This window comes from Perognathus longimembris, chromosome 5 (assembly GCF_023159225.1).
Source record: "Perognathus longimembris pacificus isolate PPM17 chromosome 5, ASM2315922v1, whole genome shotgun sequence".
NCBI classification, from domain to species: domain Eukaryota; kingdom Metazoa; phylum Chordata; class Mammalia; order Rodentia; family Heteromyidae; genus Perognathus; species Perognathus longimembris.
In genome coordinates this window covers 8736794-8755738 of record NC_063165.1, presented here as the reverse complement: position 1 = coordinate 8755738, position 18945 = coordinate 8736794, and the positions used below count along the sequence as shown (strand labels likewise).

At 43.7% G+C, this 18945-nt stretch overlaps 1 protein-coding gene across 3 annotated transcripts in view; it reads right to left on the bottom strand.

The window, feature by feature from the left end:
- Tiam1 (TIAM Rac1 associated GEF 1) overlaps positions 1-18945 on the bottom strand; it is a 264074-nt gene that overhangs the window by 48970 nt on the left and 196159 nt on the right. For all 3 annotated transcript variants that reach the window (XM_048346332.1, XM_048346331.1, XM_048346333.1), the window contains exons 12-15: positions 16828-16932; positions 12291-12372; positions 7196-7282; positions 150-374 (exon numbers count right to left, since the gene is read on the bottom strand). In XM_048346332.1, the coding sequence (XP_048202289.1) occupies positions 150-374; positions 7196-7282; positions 12291-12372; positions 16828-16932 (499 nt within the window). The remainder of the gene's footprint in view (positions 1-149; positions 375-7195; positions 7283-12290; positions 12373-16827; positions 16933-18945) is intronic.

Below are 18945 nucleotides of genomic sequence, written 5' to 3'. Positions count from 1 at the left end.
ATCACCCCATCTCTCCCTCCCAATTTGTGCTGTCTGCCAGACAGCAAGTCTTCTGAGATGTGGGGAGCACGGGGCACACTTTTGTGGCCTTGGTTGAAGGAACAAAACCATCTCCTCTGGCCGCCACCCAGCTCTGACCACAGCCATACCTGCGCTGCTGGTAAGGAAGGCGAGAGGACCGTCGCCAAGGTCCGCGGGGCCGTCCACTCGGTGGGGCGGGCTCTCCAGCAGCTCGGCGCCTCCCTCCAGCTCGGGGTAGGTCCTCACCAGGAGGCCCAAGCAGGGCTGCAAGAGGAAATCCTTGAGCGCAGATGAGTTCAGGGTGCCAGCAGCGCGATTATTGATCTCAAGAATCTCATCCCCCGCCTTCAGGCCTGTCAATGCAAGGTGGAAAACAGTTTAATTCACACACACATCAGAGCACAACAACTTCAAAGTTCTGCCAGAAAGGGCATTTCCAAGCCTCCTACGAAGGCCCCAGGCCCCAGGTACTGCTGGGAGCAGCGTACCATGTTCAAAGGTAATGACAAGGTGATCACACGGCCTGGGCTGCAAAAGTCTGGAGACTGTGAGGTTACAGCAGACTTACTGTGACCCTCAAATGTCACCAAGAAAGACTCACTCCTTCAATCTTTGTCTTGGGAGCATCTGCTGATTTCTGCTCACAAATGCTAATCCTAGCTCTCTCCCTACAACACTGTGCTCTGATTGCTCCAAACAGTCTGTTTTATACCCACTCATGTCTATTGATCATTTCTCTGACAACAAAATGCTGTGAGCTCTCCCTGGCTACAGCTATACAAGTGAGGTGGCAAAGCTGTATTCATTCAGAACAATTTATAGATCAAATGTAATCATTCGCAGTCCCTCTTTCTTTTCACCATTTAGGGTATCTTTCTCTTCATTTTGCTAGGATCCTCAAGGGGTCTGCTACCTTTTCAAAGCGTGCTGGGAAAGGGTATGAAGTGTGGGAACCTCTAAGGAATGGTGAAGAACAAGCTCAATCCCAAAGAATAAGAAGTCTTGATTAACTGTGGGGAATTCTGAATGGGAATTCAAGGAATATTCTAGAAGGTTGAACAAGGGAGCGGTTAGTACAGCCTAAAAGAAAATTGAGAATCCTTTTAACTAAGACTGGAAAGAGACCAGTTTCTTCTATTTGCTTAAGATGAAAGAAATATTTAGGAAAGGAAGGAAGGTCAAGAACAAATGATGGACTAAAGAAATGAGAAGCCACTTAAGGCTTGGGCATCCACCATTCCAAGATGGTGGATGATTTAAGAATGATGTCTGCAGAATTCCCACTTCATTAAGTCATGTGCCCTAGTTAGCCCCAAAATTTGATGGCAAATACCTATTTGATTATCCTTTCTAAAGTATCTGAAATTGCTGAGCCTGAGTGGCTCACACCTGCAATCCTTTCTACTCAGTAGGCTGAGATCTGAGAATCACAGTTTGAAGTCAGACTGGGCAGAGACATTCTATGAGACTCATATCTCCAATTAACCCCCCAAAAAGGCAGGAAATGGAGGTGTGGTTCAAGTGGAAGAGAGCTAGTCTTAAACAAAAGTGCTCAGGGTCAGTGCACAGGTCCTGAGTTCAAGATCCAGGACACACACACACACACACACACACACACACTCACTCACACTTTACAAGTGGGAAGGGAATGAAAGGGAAATGTGACTATTTTTCTCTCCATTGAAGGCCAAGTTCTATGAGGCAAAGAATTGGGATATAACTGAAAATGTGAAACTCTGCATATGAAAAGTAGGAGTTAGGGTGGGTTTTGAAGTTGGTTGGTTGGTTTGTTTTTTTGGGGGGGACCTTGTCAGAAAACAACTCAAGTATGTGCAACTAGATATTAAAAGGACTAAAAACTTTTTTTAACTTAAAGACAAACAAAACTCTATGAGGTTTGTCAAAGAGAAGCTCTGGGGATCATGGGACTGGTGTGCGGACATTTTTTCTTTCACATCCCAGAACCTGTGAGCATGACTTGCTAGGAAGGTTTTCTGTAGTCAGTTGTGATGAAGTTAAGAAACTTGTGAGAAGGTCACTCAGGCCTACCTGGTAGGCTCTGTACCCACTGACAAAGTGTATCTGTAAGAACGCTCAGAGGAGACAGCCACAAAGACAAGGAGGTCATGTAGAGGGACAGAGGTTGGAGTGATGCAGCCATGGCCCAAGGAATGTCTGCAGCCACTAGAAACAGGGTGAAGCAAGTAAAGGTTCTCCCACACCCACTTTTGGGGGGAGCTTGGTCTGTGGCTAAATCTTGACTTCTGTTCTTTGCAGAAGTGTGAGAAACTGTCTGTTGTTTTCAGCTACCCAGTTTCTGTACTTGGTCATCACAACCTAGAACAAAACACTACAGGGTGCTTTCTGACTCAGTTATTCTCAGTATGGATGAGTAAGAGCCAGAGAGCCAAGAGCTGTGAGCAATAAAGTACCAGGCGTGGGGGTGGGGGGGGGTGTCTTTGTTCCATGGCTCTGTGACTGTGGTCATGGTATTTTGTCTCTCCCAGCCTCCATTTCTTCATAGGCAAGATGAAATGAAGTAGTCCACATCCAATTCCACTGAAGAGTTTCAACAGACAGGAGTCTCATGGTTACTGTCTGGTCAAAGGTGAGGATTTTTCTACTCAAACAAAATCCTATTTTGCTCAGAAACCATCGGTGAAACATCCACACTGTCTAGTATGAGAACACACACGGGTGCCATGGAAGGCAGCCATCAGGGGGAGACTTACAAAACAAGTGACCCTAAGATGAGCCAAAAGAACAGGCCCATGCTGAATCAAGCACAAAGTAACACACTGGGTACAAAATGTCAATTCTCCCAGGGTAGCCAACATGAACTCCACTAAAGAGATGCCTATGTTGGAGGGGAAGCTCAGTGCCTATGGCTATCATCTTAGCTACTCAGGAGGCTGAGATCTAAATATCATAGTTCAGAGCCAGCCCAAGTAGACAACTCCTCGAGTCTCTGAGTCCCAAACAAGCAGCAAAAAGCTGGAATGGAGATGTGGCTAAAGTGGTAGAGCAACCAGGTAGGACCAGCAAGGAAAAAAAAAAAAAAAAGAATATCGAGCATGTCAAAAGCCCAATGTAACTTATAAAGAAAGCAAATAAATAAGTTCAATAAAGTACACAGCACACTCAGGTTGGTGGGGCTGAGCCGCACTGGGATTCCCTGGCTGCACATTTGGTGGTCATTTTCACAGGGCATTGCCAGCCTGGTGGTATGGGGGCCACAGTGCACACCCCAGGGAATGGGCAGAGGAACCGGCTGATCTGGAAACAGAGATTTAGCAGTAACAGGATAGTTCCCAAAGGCTGCCTCAAAAGGAGAATCGAGCTCAAACCAGAGCAGGAGAAGAAAGCTGGAGGGGGCAATACTTCATCCTCAGCTATGACACAGAAGGAGGATTGTGGTCCACTGCGAGCCCTCTGGGAGGGAGGCTCATCTTCCACTAGCTGCTGCATCTAACCTCAAGTACTCAAAGGATCTTTCTGGATACTCCCTCGCACATGTAGGGGGCTGAGACTGTGGTCCCAGAGGACAAGACATACATTAGATTATTCTTGCATCTGTACAGACCCTGCTTCTAAGGGGTGAAAAGGACGGGGCGACCACCATGTTTTCACTTTGCACCAGGGTTCTCCAATTCAAAGAAGTCAAACAGGATGTGACCGACCGAAACTAGCACAGTGGATTCCCCGCCCCCAAGGCCATGTCAAGGGCACGCAAGGCACACTGTGTGTGACTGATAAGGATGGGTCTCAGAGTTTGAAGGGAACATGAAGGCTGTCACTTCTGTTCATAGCTGAGCCACAGCTTACTGTCACTGTTGGTCCCCCAGACTCTCCAGGGCCTAGAAAATACTGTAGAAGAAAGAAAAGAAAAATCCTCCCCCATGACAGTTAGCAGATCAAGTGTTCTGACTTTAGTTCCTACTTGTCACTCTGTTGCCATTTCTAGGCGCAGCTGGTCTGTGGGTTTTATTTCTCCAATGTTTACAGTGCAGGGAGCTTGCAAGATACAAACCACCCATAGCTCTGCTGGAACCAGCCCATGGAAGGAGGTGGAGAAGAGGGCTGTTGCTTTGTGCCTTGTCCACTCCATTCAGCAGTCCTTTCCTAGAGGAGGGTAACCGACCATGCCTAAGCATAATTGATCCCGATGTATTGGAAGATGACATTCAATGTTTTATTTTAGCCAGGGAAGGTGGCACATGCCTGTAATCTCAGCTACTTTAGGAGAGAGAAGTAAGATGATCAAGACCCAGACATAGCCAGGTACAAGCATTAAACTTTATTTGAAAAAAAAAAAACTAAAATATAAAGGAGGGTGTTGTTCAATTGTAGAGGGCTTGCCTCCCAAGAACAGGGCCTTGAGTTCAACCCCAAGTACTGCCAAAAATAATTCAATAAGGGGCTGGGGATATAGCCTAGTGGCAAGAGTGCCTGCCTCGGATACACGAGGCCCTAGGTTTGATTCCCCAGCACCACATATACAGAAAACGGCCAGAAGCGGCGCTGTGGCTCAAGTGGCAGAGTGCTAGCCTTGAGCGGGAAGAAGCCAGGGACAGTGCTCAGGCCCTGAGTCCAAGGCCCAGGACTGGCCAAAAAAAAAAAAAAAAAAAAAAAAAAAAAATTCAATAAACAAGTTTGTTGCTGCTTTGATGAAACAAAAACTCCATAGCAAGAAGTATGGAGATCTCAAGCCTTACCAACCTGCCCCATTTGTTGATGGTAAGGTATAGTGTGTTGACTAGTACCTACCCCCAAGTTCATGTCCAGCCAGAATATCGGAACATGACAATTTTTTAGAAATAAGTTGAGACAGGTCCTGGAAGCCTACAACCGTAATCCTAGTTTCTCAGGAAAAATGGAAGTTCGAGTGGTAGAGCACTAGCTTTGAGCACAAAAGTTCAGGAACAGCATCTAGGCCCTGAGTTCAAGCCCTAACAGCAGCACAAAAATAAATAAAAACAAACAAGCTGAAACATACATTTCAGAGATATTGAACATAACAGCTGTTATAATTAGATCATATTGAGCTATAGCTAACATAAACTCATGGTAATTTTGAGTGAATGCTAAATCCTAGAAGAGGGCTATGTAAAGACACAAAAGATCATTCAGGAAGACCCATGTGACTACAAGACAAAACTGGAATGGTAACATGGACACGCAGACAGCAGCCACCAGAACTAGGAGGAGGGAGGGTCAGCTTTCCCTGAGAGGTTCCAAAGAAACTAGTCCTCTAACACCTTGATTCCAGACTTCCTGAGCTGAAAGAGGAGACATTTGAGACTTCCTGAACTGAAAGAGAAGAGAAAGTTCTGTTATTTAAATAACCTAGTTCAGGTCAACTTGTTACAGCAACCCCAGAAAACTATGAAAGTGAACAAATACAGTTTCCTCTCAGAAGAAGCCCTAAGGGGTCAAGTCTTGAATTCCTCTCAGATACCAATATCCAAAGATACAAAACGGCATGGTATTGGAAATGGAACTGTGGCTAACATGGTAGAACACTACTAGCCTTGAGCACAAAAGCTCAATGACTGTGCCCAGGCCCTGAGTTCAAGCCCCAGGACTGGCGCGCGCGTGCACACACACACACACACACACACACACACACACACACACACACACAGTATTATATCCAATCCCTATACATCCTCCTGTATACTTACAATAGCTTACATTATCTTAGATACCTAATGCAATGTAAGTGCTGTTATCTTGTTTCATTTTGGGAATTCTGACAGGAAAAAAAGAGTCTGTATATGTTCAGTACAGAAGTAATTCATTTCTCTCCCAGATTTTCAATCAGTAGTTGATGTAACTGTAATCTAAGTTAAAAAGATTCTCTTAGCATTACCAAGTCAAGAGACAGAAAAGACACACACATCTAAGCTCACTACTACACTATTCACAATAGCCGAGTTACGGAAACAGCCCAGATGCCCTACAACAGATGAGTGGGTCAAGAAAATGTGGTACCTAACCACAATGGAATTTTACTCATTCATTAGAAAGAATAATATCTGCAGGAAAGTGGATGGACCTAGAAGAAATCATGTGTCAGTGAAGTAAGTCAAGCTCAGAGAGACCAAACAGGTTTTCTCTCATATGTGGAAGCTAGATTTAAAATACAACTATGCGGGCTGGGAATATGGCCTAGTGGCAAGAGTGCTTGCCTCACATACATGAAGCTGTGGGTTCAATTCCCCAGCACCACATATATAGAAATGGCCAGAAGTGGCACTGTGGCTCAAGTGGCAGAGTGCTAGCCTTGAGCAAAAAGAAGCCAGAGACAGTGCTCAGGCCCTGAGTCCAAGCCCCAGGACTGGCAACAAAAACAAAAAAAAATAAAAAATAAACTGTGCATGATAACATATGCAGGGCTCAATGCATTTATACAAACCAACTAAAGGAGGGTAGACTTAGGGAATCCAAAGGTGTAATTCTTCGGAATAACTATCTATCAAAGCAAACACCAGGAAATGAAAACATGTTGCTTTATTTTGTTTTGCCAGAAAAAAGTCAGAAGTGACTCTGTGGCTCAAGTAGTAGCGCACAAAGAGGCTCAGAAACAGTGCCCAGGCCCTGAGTTCAAGCACAAGGAGCAGCAAAAATAAATAAAGTAGGAACAAGAAGGCTGTATCTAGATTCCCTAAGTTCTCAACTTCTAAAAAGATGGTTGAAACCTAGAAGCAATAGACATCAGCTTCAAAGAGCATTGCCAGTTTAACCAACAGCTTGGGTTGTTGTTTTTTTTTTTTTGGCCAGTGCTGGGGTTTGGACTCAGGGCCTGAGCACTGTCCCTGGCTTCTTTTTGCTCAAGGCTAGAACTCTATCACTTGAGCCGCAGCACCAATTCTGGCTTTTTCTATATATGTGGTGCTAAGGAATCGAACCCAGGGCTTCATGTACACGAGGCAAGCACTCTACCACTAAGGCCATATTCCCAGCCCAACCAACGGCTTTTGACCAATGGGGGCCAAGGCCCTGAAAGGTTTCTTGCATATGTGAGTGAATGGAGTAAAATCCATATTCCTTGAAAGCGTCTTTGAGTAGACAATGTCCAAGTACTCTTTCCACATGAACCCCTGTGCACAGCTCATCCACCAAAGAGAGAAAGCCCCAAGGGAAGGCAGAGAAAAGATTTCCCCAGACTTACCTTTCTTGGAAGCTAGGCCAGTATCCTTCACGCTGTTCACATAAAGCCTCCGAACCCCGTCTTCCTCCACAGACGACAGCAAGAAACCTACAGAACACAGAGAAAAAACGGCAAGGCTCACACATGCTCTGTGTGCAGCAAACAACAAAGTCCCTGCTGGAAACCAGGTATGGTTAATGTTTAGGGGTTCTATCTGGGGGCAGATATTTTCCTTTTCTTGTTCCTATTGTTTTATAAATGCAAGATCACTCTAAGGCAATTACTGTTTGTGAAAAGAAACATCACTAGGAGCGTCAATTTTTACCTACTTGTCAATGCAAATGCAAGGAAATGATTTAATGTCACCTTGTTTCTGGGCAATTCCTTAGCCTTTTCCCTCCTCATCTGCGCGGCTCAGAGCAGAAGGATTAGCCTGTGTCATTAGGATCTTTATGCTTTTCTCACCAGATCAATGTCCTAGAAGACACTGTCATTGTCACTGGATGTGGTAAATATTCATCTCTGTGCTGTGTGGATATTGCTTCATTTAGTAGTATTACACACACACACACAAAAGAGGTTAAATGGTAACTTAGTTTACAAGTCCATTTGAACAGATACTGATTGATTTCATACTCTATTAATGACCTGAGATTATGAGCTAATTCATTTTGGGCTTAGTTACTCCTTCAGAAAGGAAGGCAATCAGGCACTGGTGGTTTATACCTATAATCCTAGCTACCGAGGAAGGTGAGATCTGAGGAACAACGTTTGAAGCCAGCCAGGGCAAGAAAGGCCATGAAACTTATCTCTAATTACACAAGAGCTGTGGCTCAAATGGTAAAGTATTGGTGTTGAGCACAAAAAGCTCAGGGGCAGTGCGCAGGCCCCGAATTTAAGCCCTAAGACTGGCACAAAGAGGAGAAAGAGGGGGGAAAACGGAAGAAAAAGAATGAGAGAGAAAAGATCAGGGAGGGAGGAAAAAAGGTGGGCAGGGAGGGGAAAGGTAGAAAGAGAGGGAGAGAGGGGCAGAGCAAGGCCCAGACATTCACAGTGCTTTGCGAATCTCAGGTGTTCCAGGTCCTGTGTGTGCACAGCTTTCTGGAAAAGTCTTTGCTATTCAATCTGTTCAGACCAGTACCTTCATTCTAGAAGGTAAGCAGCACAGTAGCTACTTCTTTTTTTTTTTGGCCAGTCCTGGGGCTTGGACTCAGGGCCTGAGCACTGTCCCTGGCTTCTTTTTGCTCAAGGCTAGCACTCTGCCGCTTGAGCCACAGCGCCACTTCTGGCCGTTTTCTGTATATGTGGTGCTGGGGAATTGAACCCAGGGCCTCATGTATACGAGGCAAGTGCTCTTGCCACTAGGCCATATCCCCAGCCCCAGTAGCTACTTCTGAAAGGGCCATGGGTATGAATACCATTGTAAAAATCTGCAATAGTTTCAGCTCTGGGAGCAAAAGAGCCCCACATTATAGATGCCTGTTCAACACAAAACAAAACTGAACGACACAAGCAAACAAGAAAACAATAATTCATTCCAAGGCTGGCTGCCAGAGCGTCGTGGAGACTTCAGGCAGTGTGCAAACGCGCCCTTGGTGTTGGTTGAGTTTACAGGACCAGGAAATGAGTGGCCTCCAAAGGCAATGAGGCCCGTTCACTGCCACAGGCCTGCCCCACATCTGCCCCACGCCATGGCCCCTCCCCCATGCCACCAAGAAAGCACCACCACCGCCCCAGGACTTTCCAAAGGCTCCATTTTATTCTTCTTGAAAAATCTCATTCTCACAGAAACTTGTAGCCTTCAGATTAGGTTTCAGGACACCTACAGACACATTTTTCCACATGAACCGTGGGAGGGACTCGGCCTCCACATAGCTCTATTTGTTTGCATTTCCAACTGACCAGGTATGTCATGATTAAAAACAAAAGTGGATAGGATTGATTAAAAATACAGGCATTTCGGGGCTGGGGATATGGCCTAGTGGCAAGAGTGCCTGCCTCATATACATGAGGCCCTGGGTTCGATTCCCCAGCACCACATATACAGAAAATGGCCAGAAGTGGCGCTGTGGCTGAAGTGGCAGAGTGCTAGCCTTGAGCAAAAAGAAGCCAGGGACAGTGCTCAGGCCCAGAGTCCAAACCCCAGGACTGACCAAAAAAAGAAAAAAAAAAAAAATACAGGCATTTCCTCTCTAAAATACCTTTGTTTTATAATACTCTGATGGGTATTCTTTAAAACTTAGCAACCAAAAGGGATGGGCCAAGAAACCAACGTGTGTAACTAGAAGATGCCAGAGACCAGGTTGACAACAGCCTATTGCAAGTCATCATAAGCTAAGGCAAAAGAGACGGTGCAGGTAGACACAGACTCTGTTCCTTTTTTTCTTGGTAATAATGAAGTTCAAGTCCAAGCGTGAAGGGGGGGGGGGCCTCCAATCAGTCTGACAACTGGCTGTGAATTCTGTTCCCTGGGCACAGATACAAACCTGTCTGTGACTAGAAAGAGGGGAGAAGAAAGAATAATGGTGGTAATTCCTTTCTGAGGGTCACGCAAGGAAGCCAGAGCCTCCACATGTAAAGAGCAGCCAGGAGTCAGGCCATCAGGAACTCCATCAGTTGACCTGCATTTCACTGCGTATCAGGCACACTGCTGTGGGGTCCAAATAACTATCCCCACTTTATCAGAAAATTGTATTTCCCACAGCTGATTTGAGGTTAAGAACTTATCAAGTGGTCACCAAAGACCCCAACTCTCCTTTTAAATAGGACAGCCATGCTGTAATTTCAAGAAAATAGCTCTAACCCAGCTCACAGCTATGAGAGAAAGAAAAGACAAAACAGGAAAAGGAGAGAGAGAGAAAGGAAAGAAAGAAAAAAGACAAAGGGAGGGAGGGAGGGAGGGAGGGAGGGAGGGAGGGAGGGAGGAAGGGAGGGAGGGAGGGAGGGAGGGAGGGAGGGAGGGAAGGAAGGAAGGAAGGAAGGAAGGAAGGAAGGAAGGAAGGAAGGAAGGAAGGAAGGAAGGAAGGAAGGAAGGAAGGAAGGAGAAAAGAAATTCCAATAACCCCATCACCCACAGTTTTACTTTCGGTTTGTGATTACTCAGTAGTCAACTTTTATTATAATATATTATTATAATGGCCCTGCGTTATTACCAGCTTTGTTGATAATCACTTGGGGTGCCTAACTTACAAAATAAAGTTTATCACTAGTATGTTCGTGCAGGAAAAAACAGTATAAAGGGCGTGGCTCTAGCCACTATTTCAGACATCAAGGGACATCTTAGAACCATAACCTGAAGATAATGGGGATTATGACATAGTGGTGTATGCTCCACCCCCAAATCACTCAACCTCTGCATAAATGGATTTGAAGAGCTTTGAAGCTCGGCCTGCTCTTGATCCTTGCTACTTTACCCTTACCTGACAGAAATTAAGCAAACTGAAGAGATAAAGAACAATCTCATGGAGCAAGTGACTTTGCAGGATCTGAGATTTATTTATACTCCCACCACTAATTATGGCTTTAATGCTGAGGTCACACTTCTGCATTAGCCTTTTCACACACTGATATGATTCTCTGCTGCTGAAAATTGTCCTGTGGGCTTTGGGATGTCTTTCATTCTAAGGTCAAGCTGTAAACAGCATGAAAGTACAATGCAAGTAGTCAGAGCTTCAAAATTAGGTTCTCTTCTAATGAAAAGGCCAAGATCCCCAGGTAAGCTTTCTGAAATGAGCATTATCTGCTCACAGAAGAAGGTGTAGAGGAATATACTAGTCAGTAAAAAGGCTGAAGATTTTCACACACCAAAAACTTGATTTAGAATCAAGATGACCTATGCTATACACAGAGGCCCTTAGATCATTTTAACAGGAACTTTGATCTCCTCCCAACACACAGTAGGACCACACTTATTCTCCTATAAGTAGTATGGCCACAAGATTCACCTTGCCCAATGACTAGAAGTGAAGCGATTCCCACTTCACCATCTCTCTCTGTCCCCCAGGCAAAGCCACAGGCCCTATCTCAGGTGACAACTGTTCTGGCTGAGTGTCAAAGCCAATCCACAAAGAACGCACAGTGACTGGCAGAAAGAAATCTCATTTCTGAGGTTCTGGTGACTGCTCTGTTAACTCTGCTCACTTCTCTTCTCCAGACTGTATGAATTTCTCCATTGATTTCAGGCATCAATTCTGTTACTATTTAAGTCACCCAGGGTAATGCTAAGGATGATCTTAAACTCATGGACAGGACTGCATGGTGAAGTATGAGGACACAGACAACCAAGCATACAAGCAGGCCTGTTAACATAGCAGGCCTTGTCTGGCTGCAATCCTTTGGACTACTGCTTTCAAGTGAGGTCCTTGGCTAGCATCGGGGTCCCTGCATATGGGGACCACCCCCAACACTCGAGCATAACTCCTGTGCCTTTACTATTTGTACTATTTCCTCCTGGGTGGAGTCTAGAACTTTGGTGGGTGCTAAGCAGAGGGGACTGATATACCAGACTTCCAAGAAAATCCCTGGGTGCTGAACCTCTAGGGATGGATATCCCCACATGTTGTCCCAACTCCAGCTATGGGACCCCACTGGGAGATGAATCTTGGATGCTTATAACCTACGTCCATCGCCCCCCCACCCCCCAATCAACTGCTTTAACCCCTTCACTTTGGCCCATCTTGCTGGTGTCATTTCATTGCTATTGGTCATAAATATGAGACCACTGCATGTTCAGTCCTCTTAGTGGATGAGCATGCCCAGTGTGATCCTGAACACCCTGACGCAGTGTCAAAATCATTCCCTTTGACACTGTATTTGTAGGAGAAGAACATGAATGGATAATTCTATCACATGGAAGAACATCACAGTACTAAACAGTCGGTTCTCACTGTATCCATTTCCTCCTTAGGAGAGAAGAACCCCAACGAGTCATGTGAAGAAATTCAAGGTCCCCAGGGTCACTTTCTCTGTTGTCCCAGTTCAGGGGTTCACCACAGCACCCTGGGAGCCAGAAACGGTCCATGTGGAATAAGCCCCAGAGGCTTCTTAGTGACTGTGATCAGGGCACGTTTGCCCAGGAAGTGCTGAACTGAGCATACACGAAGACACGCGAGCCTACCGTAATTGTCCGCTGCTGCATCCGCCTTCTCCATGTGGATGTTCTGGGTGACTTTGGGACAAATTTCAATTTCTTTGTACAGCTGAAAATTACAAAGAGGAATCTAGTTAGGGTGACACTATAGTTTCTGAAGAAGAGTCATTACTCAGAGTCAAAGCAGAAACGTAGAATTCCTTGCTTCACTCAGCATGTCTATTCTCACCTTGTAAAAAAAAGTGTAAAAATTTAGAAGGCTAAAGTAACTACAATCTCTAGTGCTAGGGATATGAAGGGTGTGTATCAAGGTCAAGAATAGGTTATAAAGACCTTGGCATGCGATTCATGGAAATAAGAGAAATCTCTGTTCCCATTCTATTCCATTCACATACCATTGTTATGGAAAAAAGTTCACAGTGTTACAAATAGAGACAAAGATAGCATTGAAATAAACAAGAAATTATGCTAATAGATAATATTCCCTGCTAGTCACAGTTTACCAAAGTTAGCTTAAAAGAAACTTAAGTGTGTAATTAATTTTTATAAATGAATCACCTGTCTAGAAACCCGAGAAAGTCTAGACAGACTTCTTGTACAAAGCCAAGATAAGAAGAGCATACAGGCAGCACATCAGAAATGGTTGTTTCCCCGAGCCTGGTGAGACAGACCTGCAATCCCAGCACTAGGGAGGCTGAGGCAACAGGATTCTAAATAAATTTGAGGCCAATCTGCCTTAAGAAACTAAGGGCTGAGATGTGCCGCTCAATGGCGGCTCCCTCCACTGGTGCATTATTAGGCAATGGATTCCATCTCTGGGACCACAAAAAAAAAAATGTTGTCACTCAAATTGATAGCCAATTTGCATATACCTGGACCTAATCACAATTATTCAGAAACTTCCAATTGTGTACATGTGTCTTTGCATCTCACACAAACTTTAAACATTTTAAAAATAAAGGGAACAAGGCTGGTGAGGAAGTAAATCCCTAAGGCCAGAATAGACAGAGATGACCCCTGAACACAGCTCTTGCTGGCTCCGGAGCTAACATGCTTCACTCCACTAAGATGCTTCAAACCTGAGGGAAATAAGCCAAAAGTGGAAATCCAGAATTGAAGGCAAAAATCCAAAAACAGCTATGACAAAGGCATATATAGAATTTTAAAACTTATTAATTGATCTTCTAATGCAAATAAAAATTTATCCATGCTACATAAGAGAAAATGTATACTGTATCACTAAAGCCAATACTTGGTGATTCTCTGACTACACATCCTTCTTCCAGAAAGAAGTTTACTCAGGCACTTTGGCCATCTGAAAGGTGAGCCTACTGGCTGAGAATTCAGGTGCCTGGAATCAGTCTGCCATGTATAACCACTGTGGGGGGATGGGAGGATAAGAACATGGAAAGCACAGCCCACGTTCATTTGAACACCTTCACTTAATGCAATTTCCACCATATACCACGTGTTAGGGGCATATAGCTCGATATGATTTTTATCTGTGTACGTCAGAAATATGTCATGTACATTAATTTCCCAAATTAGAAGAAATCAGTTATATTGATTTTTCTTTTCTTTTTTTTCTTACACCAACGCAAGGCCTAAGTACTGTCTTTGAGATTTTTTTTTCTTTTTTTTTTTTTTTTGGCCAGTCCTGGGGCTTGGACTCAGGGCCTGAGCACTGTCCCTGGCTTCTTTTTGCTCAAAGCTAGCACTCTGCCACTTAAGCCACAGCGCCACTTCTGCCGTATTCTGTATATGTGCTGCTGGGGAATTGAACCCAGGGCCTCATGTATACGAGGCAGGCACTCTTGCCACTAGGCCATATCCCCAGCCCCTGTCTTTGAGATTTTTATTTTGCTCAGGGAAAAGTAGAGCCACTGAAGAGTCTCAGGAACTTTCCTGCCCTGGCTAGCTTTAAATCATGATCCTCTGATATCAAATTCCTGAGGAGCTAGAATTATAAGCATGAGCCACTGGTGTCCGGCTTATATTGACTTTTCAGTTTATAAAATACAATCAACAAAATTATAAATGCCTAATTCTTTAAATAAAGTTTGCAGCACATATCCTATCATCACCTAATGCTCAAGGAAACACTATTTACTGTTGGAAAAACCGCTCGGGATTTCATGGGAATCTTCGTGAGTAAAAACCACATCTTTCCACCAGGTGGCAGTATGTAGCTGCTCTAAGAGCCAGAGGAAGGATCCAATAGGACCATCGCAATCTTTCTTTTATGTTGTTGTTTTGTTTTTTTGTTTTCTTTTCTTTTTTTATATATCTAGGACATTTTATTCCTTTCTGTATATTCTCTTTTCACTGATAATTGTTTTCTTTGCTGTATAGCAGCTTTTCAGCTTGATATAATCCCATGTCAATTTTTGTTTTCATTTCCATTACTTAGGAGTCTTACCTTTACAATCCTAGCCCATTCCACTGGATCCAACTCATCCACTTGCCTCAGCCTATCTATAGGTACCTACCAATTTATTAGTCAACATTTCTCTTAGGAATTAGGGAAAAGACATATACCACACACACACACACACACACACACACACACACACACACACACACTCACCTGAAATTTACTGTACAACAGAGAAAACACTAGAAATTTCTGCACAGAAGAGAAAGAACGTACTATTTCTTGGTTAAATGCAACCACTGCATCAATACTTATTAAATGGTGGTTCTAAATGGACTCAACCAGGACACCATAGTAAAGCACCTGCCTTATAAACTTTAGGCTCTGAGCTCAATCCACAGCTGTCACCAAAATATCAAAAACAGTACCAGTACTGTGCATGTGTGTGTGTGTGTGTGTGTGTGTGTGTGTGTGTGTGTGTGTGTGTGTCAGTATGGGGGATTGAACTCAGGGCCTTGCACTCTTGCTTGTCTTTTCTACTCAATGCTGGTGCTCTACCACTTGAGCCAAACCTCCACTTCCATCTTTTTGATAGTTAACTGAAAATAAGAGTCTCTTGGATTTGTCTGCCCAGGCTGGCTTTAAGCTGTGATTCTCAGACCTCAGCCTCCTGAGTAGCCAGGACTAACGGCATGAACTCCCCATGCCTGGCTTCCTTCTTCTCTTTAATGACATGATCAGATTGTTACAAAAGCATACCTTCTGTTGTATTTCTTTACAGAAAACACAAAAAGCGGCCTCAGGTAGCCTTCTGGAGTGACAGACTGCTTCAAATCATAATTAAGGAGTGGAAACACGATTGCGTGCCATTGTCAAAACTTATCCAGTGGCACACATCACATTGGGGAGAGTTTAACGGTATGTAAAATGTACCTCAATAAAGCCAACTTACAGCATGGTCTCCTACTGACTTTCAAATCATGCTTCCCTTTTCCACACCAAGAACCCGTGGGTTTAAGTTTTTAGTTCCACTCTGCGGCATGACCCTGAGTGAAGTCACCCTGTTGTCATTTGCACATCTGTGGCAAAGCAGCACCCCGATCCCCAGAAAGATGTCTTAGAACAGAGAAGCAGAACAAATTCCAGTAGTGGACACTGGCTCCCAAGATCTCTCCTAATTCGAAATGAAAAATGTACTACTCAGATAATGAAAAAATAATTTATCACAAGCAAATTGCAATAATAACTAGGAATATCTGCTACATTATCCACCATCTCTAATCAGTGTGTGTGTGTGTGTGTGTGTGTGTGTGTGTGTGTGTGTGTGTGTGTGTCCCTGAGCGCTTGAACTCAGGGCTTGAGTGCTGTCCTTGAGCTTTTTTGCTCAAGGCTACTACTCTACCACTTAAGCCACAGCTCCATTTCCAGCTTTTTGGTGGTTAATTAAAGGTAAGAGTCTCATGGACTTTCCTACCTGGGCTGGCTTTGAACCACAATCCTCAGATCTCAGCTTTCTGAGTAGCTAGGATTACTGGCATGAGCCACCAGCCCCTGGCTAGAAAGGTAGCTAGAACTATAGGCATGATCCACTGGTACCTTTCTCTAATCTTTTAAAATCCTCAAAACTAAACATTGTCCTCTCACTATCTGATGAATTTCACATGATGGATAAGCAGTAGAACCAATATAAAAAGCCAGTTTGGCTTCAAAACCCAAATACAGTAAGACTGTTGAAACCCAGACACTCAGAACTGACATCCCCCCAAACCGACATCTTTGAACACTCACATAAGTACAAGGCTAATAAGCTGGGCCACGTGATAAGATGCAGCTTTTTATTCATCCATCAGATTTGATCTGTTGGTTTCAATATGGATGGGGAAGTCACCCAAAACTAAAAGTTAGTGCCTCATCAGAATGAAATGGTCACCAATTTAAACTAAAAGGCTACCATGAAGCTGAGAACAATGACTAAAATCTTATCTGAGCTCTTGCTCAGTGAACAAAGGCTCTCTCTCCATTCTGAAAATTCTCGGATAGGTGAGGCCATTTCCTCCAACTTCAGAGCTCCAAATGTAGCTCATTTATGTTAGACATTGTTCCACTCCACGACCGCAATCAACACAAGTCCACACATAATCTGAAAATAATCCACAGAATGCACTTGGCGAACAAAGTCATCCACATTACCAGTTCATAAATGTCCTCCTCAGGCTGTGGAACGTAGAACTGCATTTTGTTGGCTATTAAAAATTTCAGACGCAGGTAATGGGCGGAATGATCCAGTTGATGTGTCTGGGAGAAAAAGAAAAGAAAATGTCTGCTCAGTAAGAAACAGGAGTGATTACCTCTCAGCCATGTGACTATGTTTTCCCAAGAATAAGACATCAGTTCTAGGGACAGGGGTGTGTTGTTTCTATACTTCTCCAAATGTTCATGTTCTAAACTCAGACATAACTCATTAATAAAATTCCAGGAATATCATATGATTCCATGGGAATAACCAAGTCACATTTCACTTCCCCTTAGTTGGTCTGTGATGGTTTTCTTGTTGTTGCCAGTCCTTGGGCTTGAACTCAGGGTCTGGGCACTGTCTTTGAGCTTTTGTGCTCAAGGCTAGTGCTCTACCACCTGAACCACAGTGCTACTTCCAGCTTCTTGGTAGTTAATTTGAGATAAAAGTCTCATGGAGTTTCCTGCTTGGGCTGGCTTAAACCACAATCCTCAGATCTCAGCCTCCCGAGAAGCTAGGATTATAGGCATGAGCCACTGAAGCTTGGCCCTGGGATACATTTTCACACACGGGTTTCAACAAAAACCATGCATGAAAGCAGCCCTTCGTGGATACCTACAAAGATTCTTAAACAACAGTGGGAGGAAAGGAAGCGTTTACTGTGTCCAGGCAGTTATTTTGTCAGCCCTCTGCAGACTTGGGAATAGTTGTTCACTATTCCTTTGCAAGAAGTCCATGTGAGACATGCTTGGATTTCAATCTTATTCCTATACTCCAGAGTGAGCCTCCCTCCAGAGGCCGGGTGACAGGGGGAGCCCAACTCCGGAAACATTCTGAATGACATGCTGAAGAAAAACAATCCTGCAATGGCTACGTATTGAAATTTCCACTGGCCTAGGATGGGCCTAGCTAAAAGATCTTTGAATTAATTATGACAAGAATATAAGAGTGATAATATGGTTTTATAACTCATTCTCAATACACTATCAAGTAAATCAAGAGGGGGGGGGATATGGCTTAGGTCCACAGTGCTTGCTTAGCATGCATGAAGCCCTGGGTTCGATTCCTTAGCACACATAAACAGAAAAGGCCAGAAGCAGCGCCGTGGCTCAAGTGGCAGAGTCCTAGCCTTGAGCAAAAGGAAGCCAGGGACAGTGCTCATGCCCTGAGTCCAAGCCCCAGGACTGGCCAAAAAACAAAAGGAAAAAGCAAAGCTCTTCGAAAGTTACATTACAACATAAAAATAAGATTGAGTAATTTTTTTAATGTTCTTATCTTTGAAAAATACATGCTAAAGTGCTGAGAGAAAAATAATAGATTATTTTGCTTCCATAATCTCAGCCTGGGGAGTGGCTTATGTGAATAAATTAATAAACTTAATTTGATAATTACAGATTCTAGGTCATGGATAAATGGGAATTTATTATACTGCTCTCTATTTTTATATAAAATTGAAATTTTCACAAAGTAAATATATAATCTCTTCATATTCAAAGCTCTAGTGATGAAAATTATTTCAATACACACATACACACATACACACACACACACACACACACACACACACTGCCAGTCCTGGGGCTTGAACTAGGGCCTGGGCACTGTCCTGCAGTATTTTTGCTCTACCACTTAAACCACAGCTCCACTGCTGGCTTTTTGGTGATTAATTAAAAATAAGAGTCTCACAAACATTCCTGCCCACGCTGACTTTGAACCTCACCTAAGCCTCCCTAAAAATTAGACTTATAGACATGAGCCACCAACACCTGGCAATGAAATTAATTTTTACGTAGTCTATTTTCTTTTCAAATAACTCTTCTATACATGTGTAGAGATATAAACACATTTGAACTTTTAAATGGGTCAGACACTGTGTGAGGATATCCAACATTAATAAGATAGTTCAGTTCTATCATCAGAAGTGTGTATATGAAGTGAGGGTACGAAAAAAATAGGTGCTGGAGAAGTGGTCACGTCATTTTTTTTTTTTTAATGTATATACTCAGGGCAGACATCCTGCATTATAGCAAAAGCTCACGTTTGGAAAGTAAAAACAATCCGTTCCCTTTAAAACC